Source organism: Megalobrama amblycephala, linkage group LG11, assembly GCF_018812025.1.
Source record: "Megalobrama amblycephala isolate DHTTF-2021 linkage group LG11, ASM1881202v1, whole genome shotgun sequence".
Lineage (NCBI taxonomy): Eukaryota > Metazoa > Chordata > Actinopteri > Cypriniformes > Xenocyprididae > Megalobrama > Megalobrama amblycephala.
In genome coordinates this window covers 2172061-2199888 of record NC_063054.1, presented here as the reverse complement: position 1 = coordinate 2199888, position 27828 = coordinate 2172061, and the positions used below count along the sequence as shown (strand labels likewise).

The 27828-nt window shown below is 41.7% G+C and overlaps 1 protein-coding gene across 1 annotated transcript in view; it reads right to left on the bottom strand.

The window, feature by feature from the left end:
- Positions 1-27828, bottom strand: part of LOC125278724 (ribonuclease inhibitor-like) — a 50387-nt gene that overhangs the window by 15369 nt on the left and 7190 nt on the right. The window contains exons 5-6 of the mRNA XM_048208071.1: positions 27523-27696; positions 27397-27443 (exon numbers count right to left, since the gene is read on the bottom strand). Coding sequence (XP_048064028.1) covers positions 27397-27443; positions 27523-27696 — 221 coding nt within the window. The remainder of the gene's footprint in view (positions 1-27396; positions 27444-27522; positions 27697-27828) is intronic.

Genomic DNA, 27828 nt, shown 5'->3' with positions numbered 1-27828 from the left:
TTACCATTTTTTTTATTCCATGCCCATTTCCACTCAAGTTAAATGGTAAAGGTAAACAGCTGCAAAATGTGCATGTAATAGTTATTTCATTACACAAAAGAAAGGTGGTCCCCTGTTAGATGGTAAAGTGTGACACCTGTTTGGTTGCCTTTACTTTTAGCAATGTTTCATATCTCTGAATGTAATAGCAATGTTCATAATAAAAACTAAAATACCAGATATTGCCATTAAAATACAATTTAGAAAGATTTTAAAGGTTAAAATTCAGTGTTATGTTGATTGTTGCATTGAAAATATTTAATTGTTTTAGCTAAAGTGCCAGTGTTAAAAGACATTCAGTTCAAATGATTTAATTGATATAACTGACAACTCAGCAATGCATCAAGTCAACAAAAAATTTTGAGATCTGACCTGGAAAACATTTACAGTGTGTTTTGTGATGGTAAGAAATGGCAAAACAACCAAACAGATTTCGCAATTTGCCATCTAACAGGGGACCAAAAGCATTTTATTTAATTGAATCAATATTCACTGTATAAAGTGGTATTACTTCAAAGAGCTATTTGTGCTTGATTTAACCCATAAAACTTTGTTTTGTTGTTATAAATTAAAGTATTTAGGTTGGTTCAATAAGGTTTAATAATTGATGAACAAAATTAGCTAATTCACCATTATAATAACAGGTTACCATAATAGGTTGCCATTTTTTATTCACCATTCCATGCCCATTTTCACACAAGTTAAAGTGTACATGGTGAAGTTAAGCAGCAGCAAAATGTGCATGTTATATTGATTTCATTACACAAAAGGACACTGGTCCCCTGTTAGATGGTAAAGTGACACCTGCTTGGTTGCCTTTATATTTAGCAATATTTTCTATTCTGACTATCTCTGAATGTAATAGCAATGTTCATAATGTTCATCGCAGTAGAAAGATTTTAAAGGTCAAAATTCAGTTTTACGTTGATTTTTGCATTGACAATCTTCAGTTGGTTCAGCTAAAGTGTCAGTGTCAAAAGACATTTAGTTCACATAATTTAATTGAGATAACTGACAATTTGGCAGCAATGCAGCAAGTCAACATAAAATTTTGAGATCTGACCTCCAAAATATTTAGTGTGTTTGTGATGGTAAGAAATGGCAAAGCAACCAAACAGATGTCGCAATTTACCATCAAACAGGGGACCAAAGGCATGTTGTTTAATCAAATCAAATTTCACTGTATAAAGTGATGACCTGCAATTGTTACCTTAAAGAGCTATTTCTGCTTGATTTAACCCATAAAACCTAGTTTTGTTGAAATTGGTAGGTTGGTTCAGTGATGTTAAATAATATTTTTATATTTATACCTTTATATTTAGGAATATTTTGTATTCTGTATATCTTTGAATGTAGCAGCAATGTTCATAAAAACACTAAAACACTTATTCTTGTTATTAAAATACACTGTAAAAAGATTTTTAAGGTCAAAATGAATGAAACTGAAGAACTGGCAAAGCAACCAGATCATTTCACACCATCTAACAGGGGACCAGTATCCATTTGTTTAATATAATCACTAACCTAATAAAATGGTGACCTGCAATTGTTACCTTATACCTGTTTCTGCTAGATTTAAACTTTTGAACTTAGTTCTTGCCATAAAAAATACACAGTAATAATATTTTTATTTATTTATTTATTTATTTTTAGGTCAAAATTAATTTTTATGTTGATTGTTTCATTGAAAATCTTTGGTTGGTTTAAGAAATGAAGTGCCAGTGTTCAGTTCACATAATTTAATTGAGCCAACTGAGGATTTTTTTAATTCAGCAAGTTTTGAAGTTTTTGGCTCAACAGTGGAAACATGGCTAGTGAGTCTCTTATATGATGGGCAGGAGGAACACAGTCCAGTCCTCAATCTTTTTAAATTGGTGCAAGGAATCAAATCTCACTCTAAACATGTCTATTAATTTTAGAGAGCATAAATTATTTTTTAATTAATAGGAAGCCAGTACAATCAGTCCAAAATTATAAATATCTTGGTATACGTGACAATAAGCTTAAATGGGATATGTGGACTGATCATATACTGTATGAAGCCACAACAGAGAATACATTTCTTAAAGAAAATACTCTTCTGTAATGTCCAAAACATTAGCTTTTGAACTGTTGCCATCTCACTGACTGTATTTTTCCCCCCGTTGTATTTAAAACTGATTAAAATGGTTTTTCCTCAAGCAATTCAACGTTTAACATTTTTAATAACTGATGGTTTGGTCATTTTTTTTTATTTGTATATTGTGTATGTTCATGCCTACTGTGATCCCTTATGCCTGTGTGAACATTACATAATTATATAAAGTTACATAATGTTTTCACTGCCAGTTCACTGTTCACACACAGCTCCATTATGGAGGTCCCCTGTTGGATAGGTAGACATTGGTCAGAGTTGCAGGTCCCCTCTTGGCATATTTTTTAAAAAATAAAAAAATGCTTATTTGAAGTTATATTATGAAAAAAGACCTTAAAAGAAAATTTTGTATGTCATTTTTGTTTCTTCAAAATGACCAGAAACACTGGTCCCCTCTTGGCGGGTGTAGAGTGATAGTCCCCTGTTTGTAATATAGGCGTGTGTGTGTGTGTGTGTGTGTGTGTGTGTGTGTGTGTGTGTGTGAGAGAGAGAGAGAGAGAGAGAGAGAGAGAGAAAGTGTGTGTGTTAGTGTGTTTGTGTGTGTTTGTGTGTGTGTGTGTGTGTGTGTGTGTGTGTGTGTCTGTGTGTGTGTCCTTCATAACAAAAATATATGGGAATATACTGTAAAATATAATGCTATATATATTTCATAATACATTATATATACAATATATTTCATATATGAGAAACTAGTGCTTAAATTTTTCAATATACTTGAATATATGCATTGACGATGTATGCCTATATATTGATACATATACAAATATTTAGAAATGAAGACAAAAAGAGTGTAAATATAAATCTGAATGAATGTACACACATATTTACATATTCACTGAATAAGTTACAGCTGATTTCTAGTTCCCTGCATGCTTTGCTTCTGACTGTTAAAGTTTAATGTTCTATTATTTTGGAATTTAAATGGTTTTCTGGTATGTGTGAGTTTTTGGGGTTATCATTGTGCTGAAGAGAAGAGCCTATGGTTAGCCTGACGATTGGCTGTTTCTCTTTCTTTCACTGATCTGCACATACAAATGTGTTGCCAGAGTATGCATTCTGGAACAAATCTCTCGCGGGGGTGGGACTTGTAGCGGTGTGTTCTCACTGGCTACTGAGTTTTTGATTGAAAGCTTCTTGACCTGGGGGGTATTCCAGAAAGCAGGTTATGTGACATACCTGGGTATGTTTAAGAGTAAGTAAGCGGATAACCTCAACTTTCGGTTCCAAAAACGGAGGTAACTTTTAGGGTATGTAAGTAACCATAGCAACTTGCTCTCTGAACATAACCTGCTCCGGAGCAGGTTAGTTAGCTTAAGAGGAATTTAGATGTGTGTTATATTATCAATATGGTTATATTAATGTATCTAAATTTGTTATATAGTTACAGTTATATACACAATGTTATATTATACAATATATAAATGTTTATTCAATTCTAATTTATGAATTTTATTGTCATAGCACACATGGATCTACTTCTTAATCTTTATAACAGGACATTTTCTATGCAATAATTTCTATAATAAAATACATATCATATATGTGATATTTTATTAAATAATTAGCATCAAACAAACAATATTAAGATTAAAAATTATTGCACAACCACCCAATAGGTGGTGATGTGCACCAAGTAGGTTATGTAAATCGCCATTAAACAAAAGAAGAAGAATGAAGTAGAATGGCGCGCTTTTTCTTAGCGTCTGTTTCCATGGTGAATCATCGATTCGTCGCTCTGTTGAGAATGTCTTGTGTGTTAACCGGGAACATACTCTGGGTTGGCTGAACTTATTCCCGGATGCATTTTTGGAACCAGCATACCTCGAGTAAGCAAGGTTTGGGTTAATCAACCGAGAGTTCAGGGTATATGTGACAGTAAGTTAACCCTGCTTTCTGGAATACACCCCTGGAAGTGAAGAGGTCTGTGTTGTGTTTACATTTGTGGATGTGAGCATCTGTTAGCAGGTTACTATTTCATTTTAGTGCTATAAAGATGAGTTTTGTTTTTGAATTATATCTGTGTTTTATCTGCTCCTACTACTCTGTCGACATAAGCTTTTAGGAGCGCAAGAGATCAAATGCGAGAGAAAATGAAAGTTTTGAGCTTTAATTGTCATTAAAGTACTATAATACTGAAAATATTACATAATGTCCAATGTTTTCTGAGAATATTTGTTTATTCCTGATGAATATTCTCTATTGTTGGGTCTGATTAGGTTGTGCTGTTACAATTTAAAGAGATTACTAGTATCATATACGTTTATGTGATATATTCAGCCGTCAAGACAGTCTCACTCCAACCAGGTAATCAAGGTCAACCCTGGCCATCACACTACCCATTGTTAGCATATGCACTGATCACAATTAATGATCACTTAATTCAGAAGAATTCAAACAACATGAAACTTACAATTGTGGTTTGCTGTCAGACTATATAGACCTCAATGGGCATGTAGTGAATTCCAGGGCCCAGTTTACGGCCGGGCCCCTCTCTCTCTCTGTAACAGTGGACAAAGGTTTGCTACATTTTGATTGGATCTTGGTGGACTAACACAAACAAACTGATCAGATAAAGATATAAGGACAACATCCAGACCTCTCTTAGAGGGTAAGAAGAAGACCTCTTGTACCAAGCCTGGGAAGGACAAGACTTCTCATTGGTCCACAGGCAGTTATTACCCTTCACCCATCTAAACACTACTTCCTAAAGTTGGCCAGAGACTGCCATAAAAATTCCTTGGGACCTTGGCAGAAATGGGTGAAACAAAGAAAGATCACAAAGATCCATCCAAATCCATTCAAAACTATGTTTGAAAACCTTAGAACTGATGCAAACTACACATCCATTTCACACTTATTCACAGAAATAAGTATTCTCAGTGACAGCCATTTGTAGTGCAACATCTGATACAAATACAGCTGTTAATGTACAATTGAATGACAGTTCAATCTTTTTCCATCATGTTTAGTCTCTATTTGTTTGGAATATTGCCAAAGGTATTCTGGTGGTGGTTTGGAAAGTGAGAAATGCATTGGTAAACTTTAAAGACACTGTAAAGACTTCCAACTTTGTGCTTTATGCAAATGAGTTCCACAGGGGAGAGAAGGGTGGGCCACACTCTGTGTGTCCCCTCTGATGCCAGCAGCCAATCACAGCACTCGAATGGAGAAGCGCCAAAATGCAATCTCCTCCTCATCGGAAAGGGATAAAGGTACCCTTTCAACAGACACTCCTTGTTCTGAGTCTCCCATCGGGTGAGACATAACAGATATTGTTCTGAGTCTCCCATCGGGTGAGACATAACAGATATTGTTCTGAGTCTCCCATCGGGTGAGACATAACAGATATTGTTCTGAGTCTCCCATCGGGTGAGACATAACAGATATTGTTCGGAGTCTCCCATCGGGTGAGACATAACACTCCTTGTTCTGAGTCTGTCCGTCAAAGGGGATAGACATTAACAGATAGACCGTTCTGAGTCCCGGCTTGCGAAGCTGAGACACAACAGATACATCGTTCTGAGTCTGCCCTGCAAAGGGAGAAGACATAACAGATATACTGTACCGTTCTGAGCCTCTGGTCCATCCAGAAGAGACAACAACAGATCCCGTGATCTGAACCTACAGCTTGTGAGGCAGCAACAGAGACGACTACGTTCTATGCCTCCAGCTTGTGAGGAAAGAGACATTAACAAACACTACGTTCAGAGTTTCCATCCAGCGAGACAGTAACGACATCTGCAACAAGGTTAAGCTCAGGAGAGCAAACCTTCACTTCAAGGTACCTTCGTCTGCGTGTTCCAGATTGTTAAGGACCTTCTGCACCTACACCAGGGCCTCATCTGCGTGTTCCAGATTTTAGGACCCTTTGGTGCTCCAGGAGATCAGCATCCCACGGAGCTTCGTGTTCAAGACTGTTGAAACAGATTCTGGCTCCTCTCCCCACTGCATTGTCACCCAGCACAACCAGTGGAAGACGTCACTGTCATCGGACTCAACCAAGTGGAACGTAAATATCACTTAACCAAACCTCTTTCCAGAGACCTTGGCATTGTTGTATACTATCAGTATATAGTTTCCTAATTCCTATTAGATTCAATATAGCTGATGTTAGTCAATAACAAATAATCTCTCGTTTATTTGTTTGTTGCATAATAAGGTTCTCCACCTTATTATTTTCAGAGAAACAGTTTATCTTTCCCTAAGATAACGTAACTCTTCCATAGCCACACTCAACTTAACCACTTGTATTCTATGTATCTTATGCACTTTATTCCTTTATCATTCATGGTATTCATTTAGTAGTTGTGTTAGTTATTCTTGTTTATCTTTTTGTTAATAAAATTTATTTTATTACACTTGTGTCTTCCTTGTGCTGATAATACAGAAAAGGTTCTACAAGTTAGCAATATCACCAATCTTTCAGATAAATCAGCTGACCACTTTACATTAATTCTAAATGAATGAAAGCCCCTGTTGGGAGTGTTCTCATACTGCCAAGGTAACAGACCTTGACTGGTGCCCTGAACTAGGGAAAAAGGGGAAAGTGGTCATCTGATGTACTCATAACCACACCTCAAGAGACGTATGATCCAAAAATCACAACGTCAGCGGTGACTTGAGTACCAATCCCTATTTTACTTTGTGTCCTTTGATGGACAAAGTAAAAATCACTACAGGCATGTCAGTACATATTCCACACAAAGAATTTTCTTGTTGCCATTTTTTTTTTTTTTTTTTTTTTTATCATGATGATAATTTTATTTACTTATTTTATTTAGTTAACATTAGGGTCACAATATTAGATTTTTCACACCACGGTTATTGTGGATAAAATAATTCATGATATCCATATATCACGACATCTATAGAATCCTTGGGGGAAAAAATGTATCAGTCTAAATAATTTTTACTTTGTTTCCCTTTCGAAAGGGAACTTCTACTCTGCGCTGACTGCGCTTGGGGAACGTCCTCCGTGACCCATGCTCGAAATGCCAAAAATCACCACACTCCAATCCTATTGGCCGGCGACAGCCTATCACGTCAAACGGCGCGAACCGTGACGTATAAAGGGAGCGCCTGGGGAAACAGCCGACATCCTTTTGTCTTTTCGCGACTGCTTTTGCTCGTGCCTTTTTCACTCTGCCAAAAGAAAATATGTCTGCTAAATCATTCAGGAAGTGTGCTGATCCTTGTCCCAGGTTTTCTGACACCGGAGGACACACACAACTTGTGCGTTTGTTGTCTGGGCGAGGAGCACGCACGGTCAGTACTCGAGGGTGCTGCCTGTGCTAACTGTGAGCATTTTCTATGAAAACGCTCCGTTCTCGTTTGGCCCTCTTCTCGAGGGGAGAAGTGCCACCACCGCTGCCTGGTTCCGGCCCCGCTCGTGCTGAGGCTCGGCGGCGATTGAAATCATGGGGCTCGCAGGTGGAACTCGCTGAAGAATTTGAGAGGGGTGTCTGTCTTTCTCAAGCTGAAGCGACTGACGAGGACGCGCTTCTGGCGGATGACGACAATGTTTTATCTTTAACATCCTCGGACCCAGGAGCGAGTGCTCTCTTGGTCCAAAGCCCCGGAGAGCAGAAGATAGCCGAGGTGGGAGAAGCGGGCGAGCCCGTGGCTCCCGCTCGGCCTCCCTGCGCTGCGTTTTTCGGAGTTGCTGGAGGTTATGGAACGCGCCTCGAGCAGACTGCAGCTGCCCTGGGAGCGCGTGAGGAGGGAACCCGCTCGCAGCAGGTTAGATGATCGTTTTCTCTCTACCCATGGCCCGGCAACTCCGGCGAGGGCCCTGCCATCCAAAGCCTTGAAGGTGACGTCACGTTTGAATGTAAGGGCTTACGCCGCTGCAGGTCAGGCTGGTGCGGCGTTGCACACTATGACGGTGCTTCTGGCATACCAGGCTGATCTGCTTACGGATCTTGATCAGGGAGGCAAAGACGCGCTAGATCTTGCATCCCGCTCAGATCCAGCTCTGGGCCCAGACAGCCGGGAGATCCCAGGCCGTCTCGAGCCGAGGCTCAGAGGCAGGCCCAGAGGGAAAGTGTCGCCGCTCGTGAGTAAGTCGCAGAGACGGCGAGACGCTAGAAGGAAGAAGCAAGACCTGAGGGAGGTGATCGAGGAGCGGCGCCAGCAGCGCCAGTAATCGATCCCCTCTCTCGCGAGGGCTTTTTCTCGCCCTCGCTCTTCCTTCGCCTCCCGGTAGCGTTTGTGACATCTATATGCTGCGGGCTTTACAGTCGGGCTGATGTTGCGGGCCTATGATGAATATATTCCTGACGGCCCGCCGTCTGGCTTGATAGTGAAAGTGCTTTTGGGCTTATGGGACTTTGGATTTTCCCCTCCGTGTGACGAATCGGGGAGGAATCTGTGTTCTACGAGCCGCAGGAGGTAAGCCAGGTCGATTTTTCATTCTCAATATAGACCTTGCTTTTCCTGTATAGCTTCCCGTGCATATAGTTGTCATCTGTTCATGTTTTTAAGGGGTTATTTGGGCAAATAACTGTATGTTAGGCTGACTGTTACAGGCAGGCCCTTTATGGCCGCTTTGTTGTTTAGCGTTGGTGTAGTTTCTCGGCTGATACTGTGTATAGCTAGAACTAGCTTTCGCTATTGTCAGTTATGTGTTGGCCGGTTTTTCGGCCACCTAATGCTGTCGCTCGCGCTGCTTTCTCTGTGTGTTTGGGATTTTGTAGCCCGAGTGTAGCTTGGTCTACATACAGTCCTTAGCTAGCGGCTAGGCTAGAACTAGGTTAGGTGTGTGTTTGTTTACATCCCCCTGTTATGACTATCCCCCTGCGGTTGTATAGTTCCTAGTTCTGGCCTCCTTCTGAGGAAGTTGCTGGCCGTTTTTTGCCCATATTTCCCCTTCATATGTTTATGCAGGCGTGTTATGTGAGCGTGCTTGTGCTGTCACAGGTTACACCTATTTTTTATGACAGCAGGCTTTATCCGGCCTCTATATATGAATACGGTGTTGTTGTTGTACTCCCCGGTTAGGGTTTGTGTTTCACTGAGTGCATCACCTGTTGGATCGCACACTCAGGATGAGTGTAGGGAATTTTGTTTACCCAACCTCTCCCGGTCATTTGCACCACAGCATCTGTGGTTCATTGCTGTTTGATTGTTGGCTATTTGTTTTTAGCCTCTCTGTATGCAGCCTGTTTGGATACAGCGCTGTTGGTCTACGATGCTGGTTACGCTCATGCTGCTTAGCATGATTTACATTGCCTGCTGGAATGTGTATGCCTAGGCTCAGGTTGTGTAGCTAGTTCCCTTAAATTTGTCATTTTAGGTTACACTGGCCCTTCCTTGTAGCTAGGGCCCTGTCATGACCACGGGCTGGTGCCACATGGTTCTTTAAGCAGCAGGCCTCTCCAGGCTTCTCTTATAGCTTCCTGTTGGCCCAGCTACGCTGGTCATGTACGGGCATCATTCCATGATTGAATAAATGCACTAGCTATCGCCACGCGCTTTTAAGGTTACAGGCCGCTTTCAGGCCTTCCTTTGCTAGCATGTCGGAGTTTAGCTTGATACTCCTCTCGCTGAGAGTAAAAGATGTTTTTACTGAGTATTTTGTGCGTTTATTCCCTTTAGCTCTAGTTGAGCTAAAATATTTTCCCTGTCTAATTAACGGGTTCTATTTTTGCTCCTAGAACTTTAGTGGCCGCTGGCTGATGTCGCGTGTGACGGGTAGGCCGTAAAGGCCTCCTGTGGAGCATGCTGACCTTCGACAGCAAAAGGGATGGTTTCGCCAGCTGGCCGGGTCTCGGGTTGACTATGACCTCCTGTGTAGTCGGTCTGTTCAGCCTGAACCCTGATAACACTGCCACGAGCTGATGCCACATGCCTGCTGGGATTATAGGCCCATGGGGCCTTTCCTTAGCGCATGATGGCATATGTTGTACTCCTCTTGCTTAAAGAGTAGAAAGGTACTTCACCGAGTGCACTGCTCGTTGGTTTGTGTTGGACGGGCTGTCTCGTGGGCACTTGCAGCTGTTATGTCTTGGTGTTTGCTCCACCTTGATATGCAATAGGGTGTGGCCCTACAGGCCATCCTGGGCTACCGCCGTCTGCATTCAGTTCTCTGGTGAACTCTGGTTATGTTGCAGGCCCTTTTTCCCGGCTTCCATGACTATGTGCCCGCTTTACGGTCTGTCTGTTAGGTTGAGCTTTGTACTTCCCTTTGGGGTTAACTGCGTAATTGTGCTTAGCTCCCTAAGCTGGTTTGGTTGTAGATTTCTATGAAGTCTCCCATTAGACCGGCCCCCAGGCTGGTTTGTGCTCCCCTGGGTCAGGGGTCTTTAGCGCACAGCCTCCTCAGCACCTTGTTAACGGCTGAGTAGATCCTTGGATGAGTGGTTGTACTCCCCTCATACGAGGGTCCATAGCGTTTAGCTGAGTTCCGCTCTCCAGGATGCCCATCTCTGCGTGTGGGTTTGAGTTGCTTACTGCCTTTCGCAGTCGCTCTTTCCTGCGCTCCTCTTTGGAGTTTGCGCTTGGAGATTCTGTATATCAGACAAGGTTGGCTAGGCCAGATTTAGCTTCGCTGGATCTGGCTAGGCCTCCTTGGTGGCAGCGGGATGGATTTTCCCCCCCGAGTGACTGGCTGAGGTTCCTTTGGTTCCTTGGCCACATTCCCTTAAAGGGACCACCCCCTCTCGGGGTGTTGGTTCCAGATGCTCGAGCAGCCTTGGTAGGCTTTTTTCGGAAGGCCTCTTTTAGGCTCAGCTTGGGCTGTTGGCCGTAGGGAATGCTGTCACTGACAGCCTTGGAGTTCTGCCCCCGGTTTTTCCCTGGAACTGCCGGATGTGTGTCCAGACATTTGGACTGGCATTCTCCTCTAGCATGGCGGCGTGGGTATATCGTTCCCCTAGCGCAGTCAGCGCAGAGTAGAAGTTCCCTTTCGAAAGGGAACGTTTCAGGTTACGTATGTAACCATGGTTCCCTGAGAACAGGGAACGAGACTCTGCGCTTTCATGCCATGCTGCAGGATGCCTGCTACAGTCGCTCAAAGACAAGAAGATGTCGGCTGTTTCCCCAGGCGCTCCCTTTATACGTCACGGTTCGCGCCGTTTGGATTGGAGTGTGGTGATTTTTGGCATTTCGAGCACGGGTCACGGAGGACGTTCCCCTAGTGCAGTCAGCGCAGAGTCTCGTTCCCTGTTCTCAGGGAACCATGGTTACATACGTAACCTGAGACGTTTTTTTAGTTTTTCTCTTTCAGGGTTTTTTAAGGTTTTTTGCACATTTTTTAAGACCTGAAGAAATAAAAATGAATACTAGCCTAGTAGCCTATACATTATGGCTGTTACCAATCAAATGAAGCCATTATCAACAAAATCCATCTTTGCAGTACAGAGGTGACACAGAATGAGAAGTGGCATTAATATATTTACAGAGCATTTACAATTTGTTTACATAAATTTAATTCAATGCTTAAATATGGATTTTCTTCTAATTTTAACTTTTTAATCAAAATATACTTTAAATATGAAACTAAACTGCCAGTAGGTGGCAGCAAGTCACTGTCTTAATGAGTGAGTGAGTCATTCATTCAACCCAATTTGTTCAAATGACTGATTCATTCAGGAAGCAAGCAAGTGACCGTCTTTATTTAATGAGTCATTTAATCATTAAACTGATTCGTTCTAAACGTGGATTCAGTCAGTATAACAAAAACATTTCTGTCTGTTGCAAGGGGGCTCTGTTCTGCTGTTTATAATTTTGAAATTTTCGTTGGCGAAATAAAGAAAAAAAAACAAAAAAATATTAACAATACTGTGTCTAAAATGTAACTCACTGTTTGGTGACCGCAGAAGACCCAGAGGCGAATGTAGTTCACAATATTTATTCAGTCCAAAAACAAACAGAAACAGTCTGCCAGGCGCGATATGGTAACACGCTGCAGCTGGGGAACAAAGGAATACACAGTAGCTTCCCGTAAGAGTCACAGATCCTTGATAGAGGAGTGGTCCTACTAGAGTGAAGCGGATGGCAGATGGAGAAGGCCCAAGCACCCTCGCTGCTCCCCGCGGGTATGTGTTGTCCCTTTGGTGCCACCCGTAGGGACCTTGGGAGCCTCACTAGAGCTTCCCAGCGCATCCCGCTGGCCCGTTCGGACAGTCAGACTCGGCTGCATGATTCAGTTCGCTGGGCGGTCCCCCAGGTTCAGAGGTGTCTTGCTACACCCTGTCCTGTGAGTGGAGATTGCGTTCCTACTGGTGAAGGACGCAATAAAGCCTGTCCCTCCAGCTGAGATGAAGGTTGCAAATGTCCTTGAGCGTCTTTAATCATACCCAAGATAGTGGTGGTTTATGGCCGGTCTTGGATTTGCGTGTCTTGTATTGGGCCCCTAACAAGCTTCCATTCAAGTTGCTCACGCAAGAATTCATCCTCGTGTGCGTTCACCCCATGATTGGTTTGCAGCGATTGACCTGAAGGACATGTACTCTTGTTCGCCTCGACAGACCATTTTGCACTCTGCTTCGAGGGTCGAGCATACCAGTACTTGGTCCTCCCCATTTAGCTGTCCCTGAAGCTGCCCTTACCACGCTCAGGTAGGTGGGCATTCGCATCTTGAACTATGTTGAGGACTGACCCATTCTGGTTCACTCTCAAGATCAGTCATGCGAACACAGGGATCTGGTGGCCAGGCACCACAGCCATCTGGGGTTTTGAGCAAGCTCTTCTCTGTGCAGAGCACCGCTTTTCTCAGTGTGGAGATGGACACGGTCAGTATAACTGTGTGTCTCACCAGCGAGCATGCACATTCGATCCTGAACTGCCTGAATACATTATCGCAGAAAACAGCGGTTCCACTGAAGCGATTCAGAGGACCCCAACGCCACTTGCATATTAACTGCCTCGAGTTGCTAGCAGTACTTCCTGCCCTGCGCCGGTTTTGACCGCTGCTGCACGGCAAGCATGTACAGATCCAGATGGACAACACATCGACTGTAGCATACCGACTGTACACTCCCGTCGCATGTCGTAACTCTCCTGCCATCTCCTCCTTTGGAGTCAGCGCAGACTCGGGACACTGCACGCCATTTATATCCCAGGCGAGCTCAGTAGTGCGGCCTACACGCTCTCAACAACAGCTCACGCTCCCGGGGGAATGGATACTCCACCCCCAGGTGGTCCAGCTGATTGGAGCCGATTCAGGGATGCACAGGTTGTACTGTTCGCTTCCCACGAATCCGCTCACCCCCATTTGTTACTCCCTGTCCGAGGGGACCCTGGCACACACAGCTGGCCCCGGGGCCTACGCAAATATGCATTTCCCACAGTGAGCCTTCTCGCACAGACCCTGTGCAAGGTCAGGGAGGACGAGGAGCAGGTCTTGCTAGTTGCGCCGTACTGACCCAACCGGACCTGGTTCCCAGAACTGGTGCTCCTCGCGACAGCCCATCCCTGGTGCATCCCCCTGAGGAAGGACCTCCTTTTTCAGGGGCAGGGCACCATGAGGCACCCACGTCACGACCTCTGGAACTTCCACGTGTGGTCTCTGGATGGGACACGGAGGACTTAAGTGGCCTACCGCCCGCTTTAGTTGACACTATCACTTTGGCTAGAGCCCCCTCTACAAGACGCGCTTATACCATGAAGTGGAGTCTGTTCGCTGAGTGGTGTTCTTCCCACCGGGAAGACCCCCAAAAATGCCGGTCAGTGCTGTGCTTTCCTTCCTTCAAGTTGGCTTGGAGCAGAGGCTGTCCCCCTCCACCTTGAAGGTCTATGTGGCCGCCATCACAGCACATCATGATGTGGTCGATGGCAGGTCACTAGGAAGGCATGACCTGATCATCAGGTTCCTCAGAGGTGACAGGAGGTTAAACCCTCCAAGGCCTCGCCTCATTCCTTCTTGGGACCTCTCTGTCGCTCTGGCTACGGAGACCACACCCTGCCTGAAGGGAGGTAACATGTTGAAGACACATATGGACTGACCCGAGGGGCAGTAACGCATATGGAAGATCTCTGACATACAGTAGGTCCTACCTTCCGAGAGGAACTCTAGCGCTCAGAGACAGGGCAGAGCAGAGCCGCCCAGGGAAAGACACGGGTTTACCGTCAGGGAATGTTTTCATCAAAAGCCTTTGTAACAGAGTCGTGAACTGTACAAGGTTCTAGTGGTTGTAGTTCTCATCCTCACCACCAGGGGGTCCTAGTGTGCTCTCTGGGTGTGATAAAAGTTGAAGAAGTAGTAGAGTAAGACAGAGAGGCAAAGTCGATTTTAAAGAGAAGGTTAATGAATAAGTGGCAAATGAGATGGGACAGTAGTAGCACAGGGAGATGGTGTTATAGTATCACACAGACAGTAGGGAGGATACATTGTCAGGGAAGAAATAGGAAAGAAGAAGTATTGCTGTCTAGGTTAAGATTGGGACATACAGGGTTAAACTCAACACTGGCAATAATGGGGTTACATGAAAATGGATTATGTGATGTGTGTGGAGTATCTGAAAATGTATGTCATGTATTATTTATTTGGATGATAGAGTAGGGTTCAACAAGGAAACAGAGTTAATGGTCTATGGTGGCGATAATGCTCCTTTGGAGTTAATCGCCATTAAACAAGAAGAAGAAGAAGAAGAGTAAGACAGAGGACAGCATGGTGTGCTTTGTGTTCCTTCTTGGCCCTGAGAGAACATCCTTGTTGAGAAACTTAATTGTTTGCTGCTCAATTGTAAGTAATGCTTGATTATAACCACTGAATGATGTATTCTGAATAGCTTTGACTTTTATACTTAATTGTATATGTGAAATGTAGTTCTGAGGCAACAGTTATTATTCCTTGAGGTTATCATCCACGCCATTTTATGAGTGGGTTTTTTCGGAATGTTTGTATTTTATTTTATAGAAGGATTTTTGTTTATGGGCTTCCTTTCCTTACTCATCAACTCATGCTATGGGGATAATGTGTAGGTGCTAGCCTTGAAGAAGAGACTGATGTTCCAGGGCATGTGGGACATTTCCTACATTATGTCTGGACTTAATCACAATTACAAGTATTCTTTCCACTGATGAGACTTTCTGTGATTTCTTTTTTTGGGTTGATTGATTTTGGGTTATTGTTGTTTTTGTTTTGTTTTGTTTTGTTTTTATTGTGTTTGATTAGTGTTTGTACTGATATAATTGGAGAAGGTCTGTTCAACTATGGGTTATTCATGTATGGTGTAAATGGAAATCTCTGAAGAATCGAGTCATTGATAAGTGTGGATTTTGCATATGTTATGGTTGCATATAAAAATAACTTAATCAGCAAGCGGGTTTGGAAAAAAACTCCTTATTGATGTAGCTGAGTATTGTGTGAAGTAATACAGTTGATCCCTCCTTCAAAATTTGTATAGCCATTTTTTTGATAGAGAGACAGAGATTCAGTTATAGATGGTGCCCAAACAGGGACGTATCTGTATTTATTCTTAACTACTTAGATGTGCAAAATAAGAAATCGAAGACTTAAGTCCTGATGAGAGGGATGAGAGTATGCCCAACCCTGATTTTACAGCTGGTCCATTTGTGACTCGTAGAGAACCTGTTAAAGAACTCATACATACATTGAGTTAAAAGAATATTAGAACTGAGTATACAAGATCTGGGGAAGTCTATGGTTGACTGTTTAAAAAGGAGAGCTCAACAGATTGATAACAAGCTAAGATCCTAGGTACCAGTAACCTCAACTCCATTAGCTACACCCGCTCCTGAGCAGTATACAACCATTTCACATCAAGTGAAATGAGGAAGTGTGAGGAAGACCCATGCATCTCAGCATCTTTCAGTTAACACTGAAACTGTATCTGCACCCACGTATCTGCCCCCTGTAAAAGTAGAGTTTCCATTTTGGAAGTGAGGCAGACACCGATCCTGTGTCTTTTATCGAACGATGTGAAGAATATTTGGCCTTTCGACCTTTGAGTGACTCTGAAATTCTCGCTTCACTTACTTCAGTATTGAAGGGCACAGCAAAAGATTGGTGGTTAGCAGAGAAAAGAACGGTACTGACATGGCAACAGTTTAAAGCAATCTTTCTCTGCTCATTTTTAAATGATGATTATGAGGCTGTGGCTGAGGCTGAAAGAAGGCTTCTGGAGAGGAAACAAGGGGCTAAGGAGAGTATACGTGATTTTGCATTCCATTATAGAGCATTTTGCCTAAGATGGAAGAAGGACATGCCAGAGAGAGAGATATGGTGCAAGCCATATTAAGAAACTGCAATCCTTATCTTGCAAGTCTGTTGCGGGAAACGGTGAGAGACGTCAGTGAATTGGTAAGGATAGGGACCCAAATCGAAAGAGATTTTGAAGAATCCAAACGAAAATTGGAGCCATGCCAATTCTGAGATGCAGAAGAAAAGATTTCCTAGTGAGAAAGATACCATCCATAGGTCGACTCATGCTAACACCAGAGTAGTTCAGTCTGTTTCATTTCCCAGTCAGTCTGAGTTGAAAATGGTATTATTACTAATGGTAATATTACTAAGAGGTCGGTACTTTCAGGCAATGGTGGACACGGGGAGCACTCTGTCTCTGATTCAAGAGTCCTGTTGGAACCAGCTGAAAGGACAAGACCAGTGGAACCCAAGCAAAGACATTCATGTTAGCTAATGGTCAAATGCATTCTTCCATAGGCATGTCTAACTGGGAATGTGAGCTGCAAGGACAAAAACTCAAACTGACATTGAATGTGCTGAGATATTCAGATCTGACAGTACCAATAATTCTGGGTATGGACTTTTTAATTTCTGCTGGGATTATGCTGGATTTCCGAAGGGCCCAGTATGGCATAGTATCCCAAGAAGAAAGTGAGAGTGAGAAGTTTCCCCTTTTGCCATCTAAGTCCTTTACTAACTATTTGGTTTCCTTTTATATTGCTATGCCTGGCGGAGAAGTATCATCAGAAGTCTCATCGGCTGTTCAACAATTAGCATTCAAAGCTGATACCACCTCAGAGTTCCAGAGTCACTTGGAGAAGTTGATGAGTGAATGGCCTATTGTTTGCACAAATGAGGTAGGACACTCTTCAGTGATCAAGCACTGCATTAACACTATAGATGATGTTCCTCTCTGTAGGAGAGCATACCGTGTATCTGTGAAGAAACAACAATTCATTGACAAAGAGATTAAGGAGATGTTAGCCAATAATATAATTCGACCTTCCAACTCACCATGGGCTTCTCCTGTTGTTATTGTTCCCAAAAAGGATGGTGGATCTAAGTTTTGTGTAGACTTCCGTGGACTGAACTCCAAAACTTACTTGGATGATTATCCGATGCCCCAAATTTAGGATATTTTGGGATCTTTAGATGGAGCAAGAATTTTCAGCACTTTAGATCTCAAAAGTGGATACTGGCAGTTGGAGTTGGAGCCAGAATGCATATCTAAAACTGCTTTTGTGACATCTTCAGGGTTATTTGAATTCTTACGTCTACCGTTTGGCCTTAAAAACGCTGCAACCTTGTTTCAGCATTTAATGGAATGTGTACTGAGAGAAATCAAGGGAAAGTGCTGCTTTGTATATATTGACAATATCGTGGTATACTCAAAGGATGAGAATGAACACCTGTTGCACCTTAGTCAAGTTTTCAGTTGCTTCAATCAAGCTGGGCTGACTTTAAACCTTAAAAAGTGCAACATGATGCAAAGTTCTCTAACTTTTCTGGGCCATGTGATCTCAGAGGAAGGCATTAAGACGGATCCTGCTAAGATAGCATCAGTGAGTCAGTTTCCAGTGCCTCAATCCCTGAAAGAGGTGTAACGGTTTTTAGGACTTGCTGGGTGGTATCACCGATTTATACCACAATTTTCAGAAAAAGCAGCCCCTCTACAATATTTAAAAAAGAAGGGAGCCACTTGGGCTTGGACAGAATCCTGTCAGGAAGCATTTGAAACTATCAAGAATGATCTAACTCAAACCCCTGTCCTGATTTCCCCAGACTTTTCTAGACCATTTAAGGTGCAGACAGATGCCAGTGAGAAAGGACTGGGAGCAGTTTTGACTCAAGACATAGAAGGAGAAGAGCACATTATAGCTTATGCATCACGCTTATTTCAGGGAGCTGAAAAAAGCATACTCTGTGTCTGTGCTGTGCTGTTCTGTGGGCTGTGAAAAAGTGGCGACCCTATTTAGAGGGTAGACCCTTTGAAGTTATTACCGATCATGCAACATTGACTTGGGTTTTTAATCACCCCAAACCCTCATCAAGATTGACCCGGTGGGCTATATGGATGCAGGAGTTTATAGTTAAGTATCGAAAAGGACAATGTAGTAGTAATTTACAGTTAAGTATCGAAAAGGACAATGTAATGTGGTCCCAGATACTTTATCCCGGATTCTGGAAGACCCTGCAAATTTGAACATGGTGAGGCAAGTGAAGACTGCAAGTTCAACAGTAACTCCCTCAAGTCTACCAGTGGATTGGGAGGAAATTGCCAAATCTCAGCAAGAGGATGCTGAAATAAAGGAACTGACCGATAAGGCCCTTACACAATCAGATATCGATCCCTCAAGAATCCATTATGTTGTAAGGAATGGCTTTTTATATCGTAGTGTGCCAGATGGACAGAAGAGGCAGAAATTTCAGTTGGTGGTATGCAAAGAATTCTTGAAATATGCCCACGACAATCTACAAACAAATCTCACAGAGCGCATCAACCGTACGCTCAAAACTATGATAGCGTCCTACGTCAATGAACATCATCATAATTGGGATCACTGGCTTGCAGAATTCAGGTTTGCCATAAATTCAGCTTGGCAAGGATCCACTAGATTTACACCTGCCGAAATCGCTTTAGGGCGAAAACTAAAAGGACCAGTAGAGCGAGCCCTGTCAAGTCCACCTGATCCCAGTAATCCTGCTTATGCAGTCCTGGAACGATATGAGAACCTACTGAAGTCGGTGAGAGAGAATGTGGAGCAAGCTCAAAGGAAACAAGGGCGCTATTATAACCTTTGCAGAAAAACATGCTCAGTATCAGGTTGGGGATTTGGTATGGGTGTGCTCTCATCCCTTGTCACTGGCCAGTTAAGGTTTTATGTCTAAACTAGCTGCCAAGTGGAAAGGTCCAGCTAAAATTCTAAAGTGTCTGGGTCCAGGTAATTGTTCTGTTGCATTTTTGGATGACCCTGATCATCCAGACACTTTTCATGTACAGAACCTGAAGCCTTTCCATGGTTATGTTAAGCCTTCCAATGAGGGGAAGGGTATGTAACAGTGTCATGCACTGTACAAGGTTCTAGTGGTTGTAGTTTTCATCCTCACCACCAGGGGGTCCTAGTGTGCTCCCTGGGTGTGATAAAAGATGAGGAAGTAGTAGAGTAAGATAGAGTTGGGGTAGTGGTTAGAGTCTCTGGCCATTTCTCAATATGCGTACTTGTCTGTACTTGTGTTCTTGTGGACTTGTGAAACGTCATCAGTCGCTGTCCAAGTACTGTTCCAATTCAAAGTTCGCATCTAGCCAAGTTCAGTTCAAATTCCCGGATGTGTTCTTGATCCGCCCCTTTTATCGAGGATGCATCGAGAGGTGACTTGTGCAGACTTGAGACAGCCAGGTATCCAAGAATGCATCTCGCACTAACCAGCAAGCGTCAATAGTAAAGGAGAAACCCCGCAAAATTTAAACATATTACTGTTTTTATGTCATGATATGTAGTTTTAAGAGTTTTTCAGGTGAGAATGTGCTGGTTTAAAGCTCAAATTTGTGGTTTATTTATAAAGATTGCGCCTTTCTGACAATTTGATCTGACGTTGTCGGAGTTGTGAGATCCAGGCGATCACCGGACGTTCAGCGCTCATGTGCCCAGCCGAGAGCAGCCTTACCTCGGCTAGTCCTTCTGACGTTTGCCGCTGGCTCCGTTTTGGCTGAGGGCAACGTGACGTTTCATAACTTTATATATGGCTATTTAACTTTTGTATCCTACTAAAGCGCTGATTTTGTACGCTTGACTGAATTGTTTGCTTTATTTCTTATTGTATATTCTTACCTTTTATAATGGCTATTATTGATCATTAAAACTGACATAAAACAAATAGAGACATTGTTTTATGTTATAGCCTATTTCATTTTATTACAGTGAAGTTAATCAGAGTATGCACAAATAGTATTACATTTAATATTTTTGAAATATATATGAAAAGAGGCAGGGTTGTTTAATATTTAATTTTGTTATAAATATATGCACATTGCAGATAATCAATCACTCATTGCCCGAGACTATTAATATGTTTTATATTATATTATTTTGTTTGTTTTTTAAATAAAACGAAAAGAGGCAGAGTGGTGTTTTATAACAAATTTCTTTTTATTGTTGGCTAAAATATACATAAATAGATAACCGGAGAAGCCAGAGCGAGCTGAGTGACGTTATCAAGAACGCTGCTGTTCCATTTGCAGAATCGCCGGACTTGTGTTCTCCCGTCCATGGGAGTTCGTTCTCCTGAGTCGAACTTGCCAAGTCCTAACTACCAAGGATGCGAGTCCGAAGTTTGCGAACTTGGTTTTGAGAAACGGCCTCTGGATCGAGTACACAGTAGGTGGCAGTAATGCGCGAAATTTGGAAGAAGAAGAAGAAGAAGAAGAAGAGTAAGATAGAGGACAGCCGAGCCCTCAGATCCAGCTGCCGCCGAACCCTCAGCTCCAGCCGCCGCCGAGCCAGCCGCTCCAGCCTGTCACGAGCCCGCTCCAACTATGAACTTTGTTATAAATGTCTCCCCGCTGGTCTCCAGCCCTAAAACTGTTTTCCCTCCCTGCCTCCCTCTCCCGCCTCCTCCCATTTGTGTCCACACTGCACCTCCACCTCAAGCCACCTCGCCCAGATCTCCACCTCGGCCCTCTGGTCGTTTACCTTCACCCTGGCTCCAACCTCCCTCTTCTCCACCGTTGCCCATCAGTCCACCAGTCTCACCAGTCTCCATCCTGCCTCCGTTCACACCTTGGTCCCTCGTCAGCCTGCCCTCACCTCTGCACTCCTCCGTCTCCGCTCCGTCCCTCCGTCCCTCAGTTCCAGTTGGCCTCCTCACTCCCTCCTGTGTTCGCTTTGTTGTCTCTCGTCTTGTCTCAACTGCGGCCTTCCGGAGCCCCGCCTGCGCTTCGGTCGGTGGAGCCGCTGGTTCCGCCATCTCTCGCCGATCCTTCAGCGCCGCCTGGGCTCGACGGCATCAAGGCCTCGTTAAAGGCTCCTGACCCGCCATGGTTGCCCTCAGCCTCTGACCCGCCATGGCTGCCCTCGGCCCCTGACCCGCCATGGTTCTTGGACCCGCCCTGGAGACCTCCACTCCAGTCTGCTCCTCCCCCTGCACCGGCATGAGGTCTCCAGGGCGCCCACTCCCCTCCCGGTTGTTCCATCCACGGCACGAGGATGCGCCTACCGAGGGGGGGGGGTAATGTCACAGATCCCTTGTTTCCCTGGACTGCATTTCCCATGATCCTCCTGTTCTCCACACCTGCACTCACTTCCCTCGTCATCTCCCCATCATCACTCATCACCCGCACCTGGACTTGATTATCTTCACTGCCTTTGCACTCACTCCCTTCACTCCCATATTGCACTCACTCCCTTCACTCCTCGTCCTTTATCTGTTTTGCTTAGTGTATGTTTGGTGTTCCTTGCTGGTGTTTATTAAAGTACGTCTATAATTGTGGAAATCCGTATCTGCCTCATCCTTCTACCAGTACACGTAACAATGGGGATAATGTGGAGGTGCTAACCTTGAAGAATAGACTGATGTTCCAGGGCATGTGGGACATTTCTTATGTTACGTCTGGACTTTATCACAAGTACAAGTATTCTTTCCACTGATGAGACTTTCTGTGATTTTTTTTTTTTTTTGTTTATGGATTGATTTCTACTATTTTTGTTTTTTTTTTGTTTTGTTTTGTTTTTTATTGTGTTTGATCATTGTTTGTACTGATATAATTAGAGAAGGTCTGTTAAAATACGATATCATGACACCGTACATGAATAACCCATAAGAGTCCTATTCATTTTAAATATTGTGGTTATCACCAATACCGGTATATTGTCACACCCTAAATTAACATGATATTGATATTTCATGCTTTGAATATCATGATTATCGTCAATACCAGTATATTGCGACACCCCAGTTAACATTATCATCTAACATTTAAAATTGTAAATACATTTTTAACATTATTTAACAGTTTCAATTGTGACTTTTATAAAACCATTTGAATAAATGTAACTAAAATATGATAATAATAATTAATAATTCCTTATATTTATATTAGGGCTGTTCAACGATAACCGTGGTTATCGTGTACAAAATAAGAGTCTGTGTTTACGTAATATATGTGTGTTTGTTTTGTGTATAATTATTATGTATATATAAATACACACACACATACACTGCGTTCCAAATTATTATGCAATTGACATATCAGTAAGATTTCAGTACAATAAACATTCAGATTGTAGTTTTTCTAAGAAAATGTTTGTTTATTTATCCATGTCTTTTTAGGTAACTGGTATCAATCTCAGACAAAATAATTTGCCAGGTCTACTTTGGTCAATGGAAACCCTACTTAGAGGTTGTTCCACATTATTAAGCAAGTCACAGTTCTCATGCAATATGGGGATGAAGAAAGATCTTTCTGAAGATGAAAAGCATGAAATGGTGCAATGTTGTGCAAAAGGCATGAAAACAACTAATATTGTGTGAAACTGAATGGAGATTACTGAATTATCTTAAGATTTGTGAGTGATTTAGAGCACAGCAGAACTCGGTCAGATAAAGGCTTATTAATGAAAGTTCATATCAAAAAAATGTATTGTATTAAAAGGGCAGCTATAAAAAAGCCAGTGTTGAGCAGCAAACAGGTATTTGAAGCTGCTGGTGTCTCTGGAGTCTCAAGAAGCTCTCCATGCAGGCTGGCAGTTGTGCGTAAAGATGTATTTCAGCCATCACTAACCAAACCTAACAAAGAGAAACATTTACAGTGGGTGTAGAAATACATTTTCAAACAGTTTTATTGCTGTGGTGTTTTTTTGCAGCATGGGATAGTGCATAGTGCATTGTACAATAGTACATTGTACTATGCACTATCCTCCTTTTTATACCATAGCTGAAAATGGCCAGTTATGAACTCCACATATCTTGCAAAAGTCATTTTAATACCCTCCATCTCACTTCCCAGTATTCCAGCCCAAATTATCACCCACCAGCTCCTTGCTGACGTTGCAGTCTTGTTGGAACGTGGTGGCCATTCACCAACCATCCAGGAATCCATCCATTTAGACCATCCATTGTAGTACGGCATTAGTCAGTGAATAAAACTATTTAAAAATGAGTCTTCATGTATTTCTAAACCCACTGTAATGTTTCTCTTTTTGAGGTTTGGTTTGGAGTGGCTGAAATGCATCTTTATGCACAACTGCCAGCCAGCATGGAGAGCTTCTTGAGACTCCAGAGACACCAGCAGTTTCAAATACCTGTTTGCTGCTCAACACTGGCTTTTTTTATAGCTGCCCTTTTAATAAAATTAATTTTTTTGACAGGAACTTTCCTCAATAAGCCTTTATATGACCGAGTTCTGCTGTGCTCTAAATCACTCACAAATCTTATGATAATTCGATAATCTCCATTCAGTTTCACACAATATTAGTTGTTTTCATGCCTTTTGCACAACATTGCACCATTTCATACTTTTCATCTTCAGAAAGATCTTTCTTCCTCCCCATATTGCATGAGAACTGTGACTTGCTTGATAATGTGGAACAACCTCTAAGTAGGGTTTCCATAGATCTGGCAAATTATTTTGTCTGAGATTGATACTAAAATTTATCTAAATCCATGTCTAAAAAGACATGGATAAATAAACGAACAAACATTTTCTTAGAAAAACTAAAATCTGAATGTTTATTGTACAGAAATCTTACTGATTTGTCTCTTGCATAATAATTTGGAACGCAGTGTACATGTATATATTTAAGAAATATAAGCATGTATGTATAAATATATAAATATTTATATTTTCATATATTTAAATTATATATAAATGTAAATATTTGTATAGAAATATAAGATATTTTTCTTAAATATATACATGTATGTGTGTATATTTATATATACATAATTATTATACACAAAACAAACACACATATATTACGTAAACACAGACACTTATTTTTTAACAGCCCTAATTTATATAGAGCTTTTCTGGGTACTCAAAGCGCTTTACATATGGAAGGGGGGATCTCCTTAACCACCACCAATGTGCAGCATCCACCTGGATGATGTAACGGCAGCCATATTGCACCAGAATGCCCACCACACACCGGCTTATTGGTGGAGAGGAGACAGAGAGATGAAGCCAATCAGTATATGGAGATGATTAGGAGGCCATGATTGACAGAGGCCAATGGGCAAATTTGGTCAGGATGTCGGGGTTACGCCCCGACTCTTTTTAAAGGACATCCTGGAATTTTTAACTTTAATGACCACTTTAATGACCACTTTAATGACCAATTTACATTCTTTATCATTATTACAGTTAAATCTATATGCAATACAAGCACTACTTAACCAGAGCAAATGAGACGAGTGAGAGAGAGGAGGCACCCGCGCGGGTGTGTGTCACTTCACCGTGACAGAGAAGAAAGCAGGAACGCGCAGCTGACGTTATTGCCTGATTCTCTGACCCAGTTTGTTTCCTGGTTTCCATGGTTGCAATATGAGGTGTTATCCGCCAACTGGCAACCTGTGATGTCGAAATACTATTTGATAAACTGCAGCACAAGGTTTCGCACAGACCAAAACAAAAACAGACATTCCGACACGGAAAGCACATTTTTAAAGTAGAATATCTGGCTGTAGCATTGTTTTTCTGAGAAACAAGTAGGTGAACTTAGCATGTTTCCTAAATATCTGCAAACATATTGGGGTATTTTTATGCTTTATTAAAGTAAAAATCTTACATAGAGCCCCTTTAAATGAAACAATGATCCTTTGAACAGTTCTTATTACAGTACAAAGTATCAAAACAGTGACTGGATGGGTACATTATGGAGTGCAATATCAGTGTTTACAGGGATAGTCCACCCAAAAAATGAGAGCTCTCATCATTTTCTCACCTTCATGCCATCCAAGATGTATATGACTTTCTTTCTTCACATAAATGCAAAGATTTTTAAGGAAATAGTCCAACTCTGTGAGTCCAAATAATACAAGTGGAATGTGACCTAGGCACGCATGACAGTTTACAGTAAGTGATTGTTAATAGTTAAAACATTTTAAATGATTAGTATTTTTCTATTGTTTCTATTGTTTCACTTCAGAAGACATTGATTCATCCACGGGGGTCACATGGATTACTGTCACAGTCGCTGTGTGGTTTTTAAAGTGTCTTTAGGGCTCAAAGTCTGTGTTATGTATTTGGACATATATTTATTAAAATTAAAGATTACTTTTTTCCCTTTAAATATGATCTAATCGAAGACTGTAACTGTATGTACACAACAAGGACCTCTAATGATTGGGCTAAATCAAGACAACACTGCTGTATAATGTTGTGGGCTCTAAATGAGCTCTAAAGTACCTCTCCACCTAGACAAGCAAAAGCAATGAGAACACATTGCTGCTAGCCCCGCCCCCACAAGAGATTTGTGCCAGAATCACGAACGAAAATTCAGGGATTGTAAATGAATACTTCAGAAGCGTAAATGAAAACTTTGGAAACGCATTTGTATGTACAGATCAGCAAAATAAAGAGGAGGAAACAGTTAGCAAAACATGCAGTGCATTAAAAACAAAGTCAAAAATTTTGCCTGCAATTTAATTTTTACGTTTTAAATACTTTTTATTCAGTTTCAATTTATATTTTCATTAGTTTTTTTTTTTTTTAAAGTTACATTTAATTTTATTGACACAAAAGTAATTCCATAAAAGCCTATTCAATGTCCTCACTAATAAAGTGAAACTTAATATTCAGCACAGTATAATTGATTTGTCTGCACTGACACTATTGAATGAGAACTGAGCTAAGCTGGACGATGACATTAGTGTTTTCTGATTTATAGCTGAATTTAACTAATTTCATAATTGATGTATTTTACACAGTTACTGAACTGAAATCAATCAACACTGAACTGAATTCACCTAAATAATGGCTCTTTACTATCATCTTTTTAGAGTTGTTTAAAGCAGAATTGAACTCTGTTTGCAAAATTGAATTGTTATTTTCCTGTTATCATTGTAAAGCTGCTTTGAAACCATCTGTATTCTGTATAGTGTTGCCAAATTGGGCGGTTTTGTTTTTGATTGTGCGGGACAAAATTGGGCATGTGGACAAAATTTAGGCAGTTTTGGAATCGGTTTGATGGTTTTCAAACATATCCATTTTATGGGCTGATTATTTAACAAAACCCAAGTGTGCATGTACTCCATCCCATCATCATGACGTTACTAAATAAACACGCCCGCCGCAGAGTCATCTGATGTTGGTGTTGACGTCGCCGACGAGTCCACACTTTTAGCGATAAAAGTGATATCGCACTTTCAAGAGCGATAGCAGGCAGACGTGATGATAGCGTGATAATAGATCAGTTTTTGAACTTGTAGCAATATATTCAAGTGATCGCAATGCCAAAGTAGCATTAATATAAGTTGTATCTACAGTAAAGTGTGGGACAGTGATCCATCTCTCAAAAATTAAAGCACAACTTGAAGGTAAGCATGTTGTTATTATAATTGTCATAGTTATTATTAATATTGTGAAACATCATTGCCGTATTATTGTTATGGTGTGTGCATAAGTGTGTGAGATGAGCGTGTCGTTCAACCTAAAAATTTGCTTGTTGCATTAACTTCATTGCTTATCCCAATCACTTATAATGACTTATATTATTTTAGTATATTTGCTCATTTTCTTTTACTGTATTTGGCATGATTTTCCTGTTGCATCATTCACCTGGCAGGGAAACTGATTTTTATAATTTTATTTTGTATTCGTTATTAAGTTTTAAGGAGGTAAATGGTCCTTATCAACCTTGGTTGTCATGACAACAAAATTCTGTCACAATCTTTTGGCAGTGAATGTTCTGGGTTGGTTTTGGAGAGCTTTTGGGCTTGAAATAGTTGACCCAATCTGTCAACACTGAATAAATTGAATAAATTGAATAAATTTATTGAATAAAGCGCTAAATAAATAAAGGTGATTTGACTTGAAACAAAAGTGTGTGTGTGTGTGTGTGTGTGTGTGTAGACCTACACTTTCGTAGTCCTGCTGTGATCCTGATCTCTCCTCCATGATCCAGACTATAAACACAGAAGCACACATTAATGTAGATACGCATCATGCACACGTTCAGTATGTCAGTATCAGTGTTTGACACACTTGAGTATCTGCAGTGAACAGTTTGGATCCTTCAGTTTGTCCACAAGCAGCTTGACTCCTGAATCTCCTGGGTGATTGTAGCTCAGATCCAGCTCTCTCAGGTGTGAGGGGTTTGAACTCAGAGCAGAAGACACAAAACCACAGCCTTCCTCTGTCACCATACAGCCAGGCAACCTACAGATGGATCAAAACAGCCCCATCATCCACAAAACACACATCAACACTCAACAGTTGAGTGAATATCATTCATAGTGTGAATTTATACAAGAATTCTCTTTATATGTCTCACTCAAACAAAAAACATTT